The sequence below is a fragment of the Dendrobium catenatum genome, unplaced genomic scaffold, assembly GCF_001605985.2.
Source record: "Dendrobium catenatum unplaced genomic scaffold, ASM160598v2 fragScaff_scaffold_807, whole genome shotgun sequence".
Classification (NCBI taxonomy): Eukaryota; Viridiplantae; Streptophyta; class Magnoliopsida; order Asparagales; family Orchidaceae; genus Dendrobium; species Dendrobium catenatum.
Genome location: NW_021319269.1, coordinates 828,283 through 841,507, shown reverse-complemented (window position 1 = coordinate 841,507; position 13,225 = coordinate 828,283). Strand labels below are relative to the sequence as shown.

Sequence of the window (13,225 nt, the reverse complement as noted above, 5' to 3'; positions counted from 1 at the left end):
CAAAATTTGAAATCTAGCTGCTGTCAACAATTTGGTAAGGATGTCGGTAGTTTGATCGATGGAGCTGATGTGCATAACTGCTATCTTAGGAGACTTGATGTGGTGACTTATAAAATGATAATCAATTTCTATATATTTGGTCATGGCATGGAATACTGGATTATTTGCCAATGCCATGGTGGTGTTGTTACAAGAGAGTTTGGTGGGGTTGGTTTGAGGTGCTTGAAATTCAGCTAGCAGTCCTCTAAGCTAAATTATATATGAGGTAGCTGAAGCAAGGGCACGACATTCGGCCTCCGTTGAGGATTTGATGACGATAGCTTGCTTCTTGTCATTCCATGAGATGAAGTTTGTTCCTAGGAAGGAATAAAAACCTATTATTGATTTTCAATCGGAGGGATCAGCTGCCCAGTCGGCATCAACATATGTTTGAAGATTCAAGTCACTATGAACTATTGGGAGACCATAGTGAAGTGTTCCCTGAATGTAGCGGAGAAGCCTCTTGAGAGTTTGGTAGTTGTTGTTGGTCGGGTTGTGCATGTGTTGACATATCTGATTTGTTGCGAAGGCAATATCCGATCGAGTGATAGTCAAGTATTGTAAAGATCTTGCTAGCTTGTGATATTGGGTTGGATTGCTGAATGTGAGATTAGCCATTGAAGTTTTGGTCAGTTTGAGGGGCAGAGGAGTAGGCACCGGTTTGCAAGTGGAGAAGCCATTGGCTGTGAGTATGTCTCAGGCATAATGGGATTGGCTTAGAAAATAGCTTTGTTGTGTGTGGGAGATTTGAATGCTGAGGAATAGGGAGACCGGGCCTAGCTCTTTAATAGAGAATGTTGTAAGTTTGATAAAAGCTGCTGAATGGACTTATGATTTTTGCCCGTGATGAATATATCGTCAGCATATATGAGAATATACATTTGAGTGGTGGCATGAGATTATATAAGCAATGATGGATCAGACTTACTAAAGATGAAGCCGATGCTGGGAAGAAAATATATGAGTTTGCTATACAATTGCATTGGAGTTTGTTTGAATCCATAGATTACTTTGTGGAGTTTGCAGACATGGTTTGGAAGCTGTGTGTTTACGAATCTTGGTGGTTGCCGCATGTAGATATCCTCTTCGAGATCGCCGTGAAGGAAGGCATTTGAGACGTTCAGCTTAAGAATTGACCAGCTTTTGTGAAGAGCTATGGTGAGCAAAATCCGAATAATGGGATGTTTTGCAACTGGGCTGAAGGTTTCTCTATAGTCAATACCATACTCTTGGTTGAACCCTTTATCAACCAAACGGGCTTTGCACCGTTCTATTTCCAACAACAACCAAGAATGGATTTGTTAGGTGGAGGTGGAGCTAGTGACCTGGTAACCTATTTCTGAAGAGCATGGAATTCAGCGGGCATGGCCGAGTGCCATGATGGGTGTTTGTTGGCTTGAGTGAAGCATGTGGGTGTTCATTGATCTTGAGGAATGGCTAGAAGACCGAATATGGGTTTGGGTTTGAGGTGACTGGTCTTGAATCTAGTTTGCATTAGGTGAGTGGGTATATGGGTTGGCTGATTAGTGGAAGAAGTGGATGGTGTTGCTGATGAATGGGATGGATAAGTATTGATGAGAAGTGGAGCTGAGTGAGGGGGGAATGATGCATCAGGTTGGCTAGACTGGGTGGTGTGGAGAGGAGTTGTTGTGGTGGATGGTGGGTTTGGCTTGGTGGATGGAGTGTTCTGGATGGTGGATATGGGAATGAGAGTAAGTGGCGATAGGTTGGGGTTGATTATATATGTGGTGGATGTGGTAGTGTTGAGTTGAGTAGGGAAGGTTTGTTCATGAAAAACCACATGTCTTGAGATGTGAGTTTTGTTTGTTTGGGGATTGAAGCAACGGTAACCTTTGTGTGAGGTGAAATATTTAAGGAATATACACTCCTTGGATCTGGGAGTAAGTTTGTTGGGGTCTGATGTTTGAGCCATAGGAAACATAGACACCCAAATGTTCTTAGATGTGTATAGGAGGGTGGATGGCTGTGTAGAAGTTGGAAAGGAATATGAAGATTGCATGCTTTTGTTGGTAGTCTATTGATGAGGTAGTTTGATGTGAGCAGTGCATCGGCCTAGAAGTGGAGTGGGGGATGCGCAACATGTAAGAGGGTACGAGTTGTGTCAAGCAGGTGTCTGTTATTCCTTTCCTCAAGGTAATTTTGTTCAGGTGTGTAGGGTAAACTTAGTTGGTGAAGTATTCCATAGTCGGAGATAAATTTCTTATTCCCCACCCCCATCAGAGGGGAGAATTTTGATTTTGGAGTTGAATTGAGTTTCTGCCATATATAAAAATTGCTGAAATTTTGAGAGAGTTTCAGTTTTGGTATTCATTAAGAAGAGCTAGCAAAATCTTGAGTAGTCGTCAATAAAGATGACATAGTATCTATTGCCATTAAGAGACGAGACCGGTGTCGGTCCCTAAACCTTAGAGTGTATGAGATTTAATGCTGTCTTAACATGATTTGAACTTGAAGGAAATGGTAATTTATGGCTTTTAGCCATGTTACATGATTTCCATAAGATTGGAAGAGAAGAGATACATAGGGATGGATCTAATTTAGCTGTAGTATGCAGAATAAGTTGATGAGGATGACCAAGATGAGTGTGCCATTGCAAAGTAGCTGATAGGCTTGAGTGGAGATCAAGTGAGGAGGAGGGTTGACTGGTGGAGCTTGGATAGAGAGTGTCACAACTTCGACCACGTAGAAGAGTTTGATTGTCCTAGAGGTCCTTGATGATGAAACCGAAGAGTCAAATGAAATGGAACAGTTGTTGTCAGATGTGAGTTTATGTATAGAGAGAAGATTATGTGTTAAGGATGGAACGTAAAGGATATTGTGAAGAAAATAGCTTACGGCTGGAATCGGGAAGAGGAAGGATACCATGGCCACTTTATTGGATGGGGAGGGTGCTGTTGTTTTCTATTGAGATAGAGTCCGCGCCATGATAGTGATGAGGTTGCTGGGGGTTAGTAGCATCCGTTGTGAGGTGAGTTGAGGCGTCAGAATCGAGCATCCATTCGGTTGGGGAACTAAGTTGCTGAGGAGTGAGCGTAGCCTGAGGTGTTCCAAGAGTGTAATTGAGGTTGCATCTGTGCCAACAGGTGGTTGCGGTATGACTAGTTTTGTTGCAAATTTGACAAGTTGGTTTCACTATAGGAAATAGAGAGGATCCACGACCAGCAGGGAATGAAGGTTTGGTGGAAGAGCCGCGACCTCGAGTGGGATAAGGGAACTGAGACGGAGAGTTGCGGCCTCTATTGGATTTGGTGTTGGATGAATATAATGCAACATTATCCTTGGGGGCAGAGGCATCCTTGAGTAGTTCGTTTTGAATATTGATCTCCTTTTTGCAAAGCAGATAATAAAGAATGTTTGGGCTGATTGGGGTGAGGGAGGTGCGAATGGCTATTTTGAAGGCACTGCATGTAGATGGGAGGCCATTCAAAATATAAAGGGTGATGTCTTCAACATCAAGCTTGGATATAGCGGTAGTAATGTTATCAATGAGGGATTTGATTTGGCTAAATATTTTTGCATTCCATTTGTATATTGTGCAGTTCATTTTTGAGCTGGATGACCCTAGAAGGTTGGTAGTTTGCAGTCGATTCTCTAGAGTAGCCCAGATCTCATGGGATGTGGTTAAAGTGATTATGTATGAGATAATAGTTGGTGAAATGGTAGAGAAAAGGACATAGAACAGATTCTGGTCAATGAGGTGCCAAAGATGATAGGCGGTGAAGGATTGGGTTGGTTCGGGTGGTCGCACTTGTGTGCTAGTTAGGTAACCTTCGAAGCCGTTGGCGATGAAGAGTTTAAAGATTTGTAGCCTCCAAACCGAATAGTTCTTCTCATTGTTGAGCTGGATGTTGACGATGAGCTTGATATTGGACATAAGAAACTTTAAGGGTGAGGGTATGGTGAACTTTGCCATGGTGGTGGAAAGGGATGAGTTGGATTGAGCACCCGAGATATCTTTCTTTGCCATCAAAAAGCTGAGTAAAGAATGTCGGGCTATGGAGCCTAATGCTTTGATGCCATATTAGAAACAAAGAAGTCAAGAGCTGTTACAGGAAATTAAAAGCAGAGAAAGCAAATGGAGAGCCTGAGAAAAGATTTGATTTCAATTCATTTTCCATTAACGACTCCTAAATACACTGTATAGTATATATATAAGAGAGGGAATAGATTATTTGGGATTTTTTTCCAAGCCGTAGTAGAGAGCGTGGGTTGCAGCAGTGTCAGACTCTTGTGGCCGTTTTGTTGAGTGTAGTATTAGTGGAGTGTGCTAACCATGGTTTAAAATTGTGCAATGAGAGGCGCGCTTCAAGGTGCGCCTCAGCGCAATTTTGACCTTTTAAGCCTCGGCCTACACAATGAGAGCATGGAATGAGGTGTACGCCTCAAGTTTTAGAGGCGTCGGCCTCTAAAAATTAAAAAAAAGAAATCCCTAGCCTAATATTTATCTATTCGGTTCGGACCCCCCCCCCTGGGCGCATCTTCCGACATTTCCGAACTACTCCCTTCTACGAGCGATATTTTCCTCTTCGCCATTCGACCAGCATCGACTTCTTCCGTCATTTTTGAACCAAGTTATTCGCCTCTTGCTTGGATTTTTCCTCTACTGCGAGTTGGGCTAGAGTCTCCTTCTACCGGTATCTAAAAGCTCTTCTTCTTCGTGGTTGGAGTTTAGGGTTTATTGACAAAGGTGAAATAGTTTTACCTCCTTTTTTTCTTTGCACTCAAATGTGATTTTTTTGTTATACTATCACATTTATCGACATCTTCTTTTGGTTTTAGCTATTATAAGAAACTTTTTAAAGAAAAAATTATGAGGCCAACTGCAACAAGATTTGCCCATGCTTACTTGACATTAGGTTGTATGTTGGATGCTAGACAATCTTTAGAGTCTATATTCACCTCCACACAGTGGCTGAGTTGTGCTTGGGTGAAGAAAGCTGAGGGAAAAGAGATTATAAAGATTATTTTAAATGACATATTTTGGCAAATTATCTTGTACGCCATTATAACCACTAGACATTTGGTTCAAGTTTTAAGGATGGTGGATGCAGAGAAGAAGTCTGCAATATGTTTCATCTATAATGCTATGGATGAAGCTAAAGTGATGATTGCTTGCAACTTAGGAGGCCAAGAGGGATGCTATAGGGAAATTTAGAATATTGTTTGATGATAAGTAGGAGTTACAGCTTCATTGACACTTGCATGCAACAGGCTATTACTTAAACCCTCAACATCAATATGTAGAGAACAAGTCTACAATAAATAAAGTTGGGATTGTATCATTTCACGGATCAGATGATAAGTGATGCAACTGAAAGATTAAATGCTGACATGCAATTGGTACCTTTTAAGAAAAAAAAAAGATTTTTTAGATTACAACAAGAAAAGGATAAAATTGTCAAACTATCTTTAGGTAATTTCATTTATTGTTTTAAATATTTATTTAAAAATTATTTTTTGAGCACTAATTAAACTCCCTTATGAAAATCTTAGTTGAGTGGTGGATTCAGTTTGGTGTGGAACTTCAAATTGCAGCATTTTGCTGTGAAAGTTTTGGGCTTAACATGTTCTTCATCTAGTTGTGAACGAAATTAGAGTACCTATAATCAAGTATATACAAAGAGGAGAAATCATTTGTCGACATTGATGATGAATTCACTAATATACATCATGTACAATAGGAGACTCAGAGACAGGAACTTGAATAAAAAAGGATTAAAGGATGATGAAGATCCTTTACTTTGCGTGGATATGCATTTGATAATGAGTGGTTTTAAATGATGAAGTTTAAGTGATGCCGTCTGAATTACAAGATGAAGATTTAAATGTTGATTTCTTTGATGGTCATAGAGCATCTACATCCACCATAACTCAAGAACAAATCGGAAAGGTATATAAATAATATAAGTTTTCTTAAACTTTTATTAATAAATTACATTATTATTCATTTTGATATTGTTAAAACATATTTAGAGAAGAGGAAGATAACTGATATTGAGGAAGCTGATTGGGAGACATTGGACTCTATAGGAGAGGAGGAAGGGGAGAGAGCAATTCATTATAATGATGATTCAAATGAAGACCCCTTTAGTGATGACAGTGCTGATGACTTATGAGTTTTTATGTGATATGTCATTGCTATTTATTTTTGGAATTATATGTTAATGAAAAGAATACTGTGATTTGAGAAAGATAGAATTTTGAATTGAACTATATTTCATTTTGTCTTATTATTGGAATATTTTGATTTCACTTCATATCTTGTGCTTTTTTATGGTTTATATTATTCACTCATTAGTATATAAAATTTTTATCATTTTATGTTTTTGCAATCTTTTAATTTTGAGGTTTACGCCTCAAAATGCCTTGAGGCTTACGCCTCGCCTCACGAACGAAAAAAACCTCAATACCCAATTACGCAATTTTAAACATTGGTGCTAACAAAAGGGATTGTAGAAATTTGATAGGAAATACTTGAGTTCGCAAGTAATCCAAGAGGAAATACTTGAGTTTGCAAGCAACCCTAGCAATAATTGATAAAAGCAGCGGAAATAATGCGAAGATCTTGATGAAATCAATACAAAATGATATTCTATAATAATGGAATCAAAGCCAAAGCAAACCCAAAGCAAGACACAACTGATCCTCAATTCTAAAGGAGGATCGTTCTTTCCCAATCTCTAGACGATGAATCTAAAGCCCAAGACGCCAAAGAAAACTCCAAGAGAACAACAATTGATAAAAGCAGTGGAAATAATGCGAAGATCTTGATGAAATCGATCCAAAATGATATTCTATAATAATGGAATCAAAGCAAAAGCAAACTCAAAGCAAGATGCAATTGATCCTCAATTCTAAAGGAGGATCGTTCTTTCCCAATCTCTAGACGATGAATCTAAAGCCCAAGACGCCAAAGAAAACTTCAAGAGAACAACTCAAAGCATGCATAACCCTAACCTTAAATAAACCATACTATTAATATATCAATTCCCTAATTCAAGCGGCATAACCCTAAATAAACCATGCTGGGTTGGTACTCCTCCAAGGTTTTTGCCTTTCTGTGTTTCGTCTATTCTTTGGCATTATTCTGATTACCTTTGTTATTCTAGAAGTGTCCTGAGTTCTCGGTTGTGGCTGATTGGTTATGGTGGTAGGATCGAGCTCACTTGGGTTACCTAATTTATGTTTGTTTGGTTTGAAACTTCCTAAGTTCTAATCGCCTATCCCTTTGGTTGTTTTTATTGTGGTGGATCGTTTCATACGGGCCTTTTGCTGACTGCTTTCTGTGGTACTGGCTATTGTGTGATTTGGCCGGGCCTTCCAGGCGCTATGTTCCATTGCGATGGATGGATCTAAATTGCTTTTTCAACTATTCCTCTTTAAACTTTTATTTAGTATGGCTTATACTGTGTGTAACTCAATGCTCCGTCTCAATAGTTGTATTTGTACTGTCAAGCGGCATAACATATTGCTTAATCTTTTGCTTATCGATAGTAAGAGCTATTTCTTTAGTATGATTTCATTGTGTTAATTTTATTTGGGTTTTGATCATCGCTTTCTTGAGTGTCCCTGCAGCCTTTTTTACACGTTTTTGTAGACTAGTGCTCGTTTTGTGCGGGGTCCTCTTCGGATGGGAAAGGCTTTGCTGAATGTTGTTTCTTTTTCCGATTCCATTCTTTTTCTTAGAATGTTATTAGGTTGTTTTGTACTCATGCTTAGTGGGGATCGATGGCTCTTAGGTTTTTTGCTTTTCTTTTTGTAGCTCTTTCGAGCAGTAGCGAGCTAGTAATCCCCTTAAGGACTTGTAATCCTTTTTTTTATTAATCGCGTAGGCCCCTTTTGTGGGTTTTTACAAAAACAAAAAAAATTCTCTAATTCAAACATCCTTAATTCAAATTTTCCCTCCACCCTAGCCTCCCAACCCTCTCTCATCAATTTACTCCTAGTGGGCCCACTAGTGTGGGCGACAAGAGGAAAAGGAGGCGGCACTTGCCCGCCTCCTGTAAACCTGAGCCGGCCTTTGGGCCGGCTGGGCCGATTCAGGTTGAACACCCTATTTATCAACGACTGAAGGGGCGTTGGTAAGCCCAAACGGCATAATTAGAAACTCATAATGCCCCATGTGTCCTGAAAGGTGTCTTTGAAATATCTTCCTCCCTCATTCGGATCTGTGGTATCTAGACTTCAAATCCATTTTGGTGAATATCACTGCTCCATATAGTTCATCCAAGAGCTCGTTAATCACAGGAATGGGGAATTTATCCGGTACAGTCTCTTTATTCAACGCAATGTAATCCACACAAAACCTCCAGCTCTCATCCTTTTTGACCTGTAAGATTGGACTAGAGAAATGACTCACACTTGGTCTGATGATTTCAGCCTTCAAGATCTCCCTAATTAGCTTCTCAATATCATCCTTCTAAATTTTGGGATAGTGGTAGGGTCGTACACTAATCAATGACATCCCCTCTTTAGCAGGATTGCATGCTCCTGCTTTCTGAGTGGTGGTAAACCTTGAGGTGACTGGAACATCTCACTGAATTGTTGTATGACTGGTTGCACTACTAGAGAAATGTCTCCCTCTTCTCTCACACTGATCCTTCACAGGTCCGCTCCAGCACTGTCTCAGAGAGCTGATCCAATCTATTGGCCAAGTACCCGAACTTGTCATGGTAATCTGCCACGGTCACCTTCTGTGTTAAGGCAAAGAATTGGTCATAGAAGTCTCCTCTATTACCGATTCATAAATGTTCTAGTAAGCACTCCTTAAACTCCCTCCAGCTTTTGATGGGTTGCCTCATGTCTCGCCATTGGTACCAAGCCAATGCCATCCCCTCCAAGCATAATCCTCCTGCTGTCAGCTTCTCTTCCTCTGTCAATCCGTTGACGGAGAAATATCGGTCCACCTTATAGATCCAACCATGGCCATCATCACCCTCGAAGATGGGCTTCTTCAGCTTCCTCACCTTCCTCACCTTTGGGTCACCCCCATTGCCCCTGAATCCTCCATATTCTCCCATTCCATGAAAAGGAGGTGCTCCCCAGTTGTCACGATCTTCCCTCTGACGATCATAACAACACCCTTCATTAAATTCCCCTCTTCTTCTTTCAAAATCAGCACCTTAGTGGTAGAAATATCCCATTTTCCCCACCAAATCAGCACTGCTCTTTTCGTAGCCCATACTCATCTCGTCTCTAGAAAGTGGTTCTAGAGGTGGTATGCCGTCCTCTCCCCTAAGGATCTCTACTTCCGGATTTTCCCGCCCCCTAAACGGGTTCAGATTCCCTCCTCTCCCATGACCCCCGGTGGTCTCCCTTGCTTCTGTTGTCGCCGGATTGATCTTCACGTCTTGTAATTTCTTCAACATCAGTTCCATCAAGGCGAACTTCCCTTCCATCTTTTCATTATTGGATGAAATTTGATTTTGAAAATTAGAAAATTTTTCCTCCAATTATGATTTTATTTGCCCAATTTCACCTTCCAAGACTTCAACTTTTTTCCCAGCCATCCTTCTTCCCAATATTTACGAGAATATCTTCTTTCAGATGAGCTTTCTCCGCTGAAATTTCAAAATTTCAGCCGCCGATGGTCCCAAGATAACGCTTTGATACCAATTTGATAGGAAATACTTGAGTTCGCAAGCAACCCTAGCAATAATTGATAAAAACAGTGTAAATAATACGAAGATCTTGATGAAATCAATCCAAAACGATAGATTGTAATAATAGAATCAAAGCAAAAGCAAACCCAAAGAAAGATATAATTGATCCTCAACTCGAGAGGAGGATTGTTCTCTCCCAATCTCTAGACGATGAATCTAGAGCCCAAGACACCAAAGAAAACTCAAAGAGAACAACTCAAAGCATGCATAACCCTAACCCTAAACAAGCCATACTATTAATACATTAATTCCCTAATTCAAATTTTTTCTTTCACCCTAGCCGCCCAACCCTCTCTCATCAATTTACTCCTAGTGGGGCACACTAGTGTGGGCGGCAAGAGGTAAAGGAGGCGGCACTTGTTCGCCTCCTGTAAACTTGAGCTGGCCTTTGGGCCGGCTAGGCCGGTTCAGGTTGAGCTGGCCTAACAAAATTCTTGTTTTCGGCGCTATTTATGTCAATAGAAGGATTTGGGTGATAGATATATAAATTGTAAGTTTTTGTGCCATGTAAACCTCCCTATAAAACAATAAAATAAAAATAAAAGGAAAGTTGAAAAAGCTCTAATCAGTGGTTGTAGATTCATAATCAACGCACAAATTGTTTGACTTTCATTTCATTTATGTACTTCTCTTCAATTTGGGAAAAAATATAAGGAATGGTTGGTGTTTAGTTCTCATTGTTACCAAAAATGCATTGATCTGTTTATATTATGGACGTTTTCAATGGGATAACTTACATATTTGATGATTCAAGAGATATGATAGCCAGCCTTAAGGATGTTGGAAAAGAGTAATGTGCATTTGTTCAATTTCTTTGTGAGAATGGTGTTTGATGCCGGTGGGAGCACATAGTGAATTTGGGTTTAGATTTGGTTGAACTTGCATTTCTTAACCTTCTATCTGAATCTTTTCTATAGTAATCGACCATTAGTGGTCATTTTAGATTTTTGTAGTTTTAAGAATTATTTTTCAGTTTTTTTCTTGAAATCAAATTCTGACTTAAACATTAAATATGCAATATTTTATAAACCTATTAGATGAATGCAAATTTAGCACATTTCATATATGATATTTCAGTTCTATATTCATTTATTAGTGATTCTTTTATAAACAAATTAGATGAATTGCAAAGGTAGCACTTTTCATGTGTAATATTTCAGTTCTATATTCATTCATCGGTTATATTTTTTTTCTTTTTCAGCATTGTTGCATCTATTGATTGGAAATATGTAATTTTTTTTCTGTGTTGATAAATTGTATTCTGAAGATTTCTTGAGCAAGTTTTGTTCTATTGATTAAATCTCTCAAACTAGTGGGCATTGCATTTGCAGAATTTTCCAGTTTTGTGTCAATGAGGTTGATTTGAGAGGTGAGAGTTGTGTGGATGCTGAGTGGATGGTTTACCTGAGTGCATTTCGTTACTTGCACAGTTTGAATATTGCAGATTGCAAGAACGTCAATAATTTTTCTCTTTGGCATCTATCAGGTACAATTTCGTTTGATGGTGTCTTTATATTGTACTTTATAGCCATATATTTTTATTATTCTAATAAAATGTATCTTAAAGACAAACTCAAGATATAATTTAAAGTTATCCATACATTATGTCAAAATATAACATAAGTAAATATAAAAAAAAATCCATACATTATGTCAGTAGCATGACCATTTGTCGTACTTTCACATTTTAAAAAACTAGCCTTTGTTTCTATAGCGTGCGCAAATTTATAAATATCAGCAACTTAAGTATTTGCTTGTGTGGCATTTCTTTTTAGCTTGTGACAAGGCTTTTAAATGCCAAAATAAGATATTTAAGCTTGATCTTATTGACATACCATTCATGCACTCCCCTGAGTTCTACAAGCCTCTAGCAACTCTCCCCAAGGAGGTGAGTTCTCTATCAACAAGACATGGGGGGGCAGCTATAGAAAATTATTTCAGTTCTTGTTCATTTGGTAAACTTTCTATTGTTTTTTTAATGTGTTCTAGTTCTGTCAGTCTTGCTATTTTTAAGTTTGTTATAAATGTATAACATTTTTAAAAGAAAAAAAAAAGTGGAAGAGATTTACGGAGTTGTAAAACAGTGAATAACTAGATCCTAGTAATAAAAGAAATTTAAATATTATATCAGGTTTTTGAAATAAAAACTACTAAACATAATAGCTAGAATCCCTCAAAATCAACCCATTGCATCACATTAGTTGCTTTCCATAAAATCTGAAACTACAAGGTGGCAAGGTTTGAGTGGCTGAAGGAATTAGCAACATAGGAATGGCCGCCAACCTCCTACTATTCTTTATTCCAACCAGTAGGATTAAACTTATAGGGAGAAGGCCGCCAGCTTTTACTATACAAGAAATACCACTTAAGAAGGCCTGTTGTCCACACACAGGGAACTAGTATCTTCTTTGGACTAAGCAAGTATTGTAGTCGATCAGTCACTTTTGTTTTTATCTCCCTTTAAGCAAGATTTAAGATATCATGTAAGTCTAGCTTGCTAATTATTTTCTCAAATAGGGGTTTTTTCAATCCCTTGGTGAGAATGTCAATAGTTGCTTTTAGTTAATATATAAAACATATAGATTTTCTTATAAATTTTTTCTTTAATAAAGTGTCAATCATCTTCACCATATTTGGTCTGATCATGATGAACATAATTGTATGCTATAATGGTAGCAACCTTATTGTCACAATATTCTATCATAGGAGCTTTGATATTCACTCAAAGTTTTTCTAGGAGTAGCTTAAACTAAATTAATTTACTAATCCCATTGGTCAAGGATCTAAATTCTACTTCAACACTACTTTTCACAATATTTTTTTTATTCTTTAGGTTACAAGGCCTCACATGTGTACAGTGCCCAGATGTGTTTTTTCTATCAAATATAGACAAACTTAATTAGCACTAGTATATGCTTCTATAATTATAGATTCCCTTCTCTTAATGAATGAACCCCATTTGGGATTCTCTTTTAGGTATCTAAGTATTATTGTTAATCTTTCATGCAACCATTAAAAAAGCGGACGAGGCGTCCGCATTAAGTCGCGCCTCAAGTCGAGGCGGAAGTCATGCGTATCGGGGCTTACACCTCAAACCATCCAGCGAAGCCTACGATTTTTTCGCACGAGACGTACGCATCAGAGTGTAACGCCTCGAGGCAGTACGAGGCACCGCTTTTAAATTTTTTCTTTGGTATATATGTAAATACGACGTAGCTGATTCGTGTTCGCGTATTCGCGTATAGGATTAGGGCTTCCTATGAGAATTGAAAGGCAAACTGGAGGCGAAGCCGTGAGGGAAAGAGACGAAGCCGTGAGGGAAGGAGACGAAGTCGTGAGTGCAGGAGATGAAGTCAGAAGGAGACGACGCAGGAAACGAAGCCGAAAGCAATAACGGTTTCGAAAGCAGGAAACGAAGCTGAAGTTGTGAGTGCAGGAAACGTTCAGGCCTCGGTTAGGTCGGAAGAGCAGGTGAGCGGTGTTGTGGCCTTGACTTTGAGGTG

General features: G+C 38.9%; 1 protein-coding gene across 1 annotated transcript in view; it reads left to right on the top strand.

Moving 5' to 3' along the window:
• Positions 1 to 13,225, top strand: part of LOC110104131 (toll-like receptor 3) — a 34,372-nt gene that overhangs the window by 960 nt on the left and 20,187 nt on the right. The window contains exon 2 of the mRNA XM_020833108.2: positions 11,054 to 11,208. Within this exon, the coding sequence (XP_020688767.2) occupies positions 11,054 to 11,208 (155 nt within the window). The remainder of the gene's footprint in view (positions 1 to 11,053; positions 11,209 to 13,225) is intronic.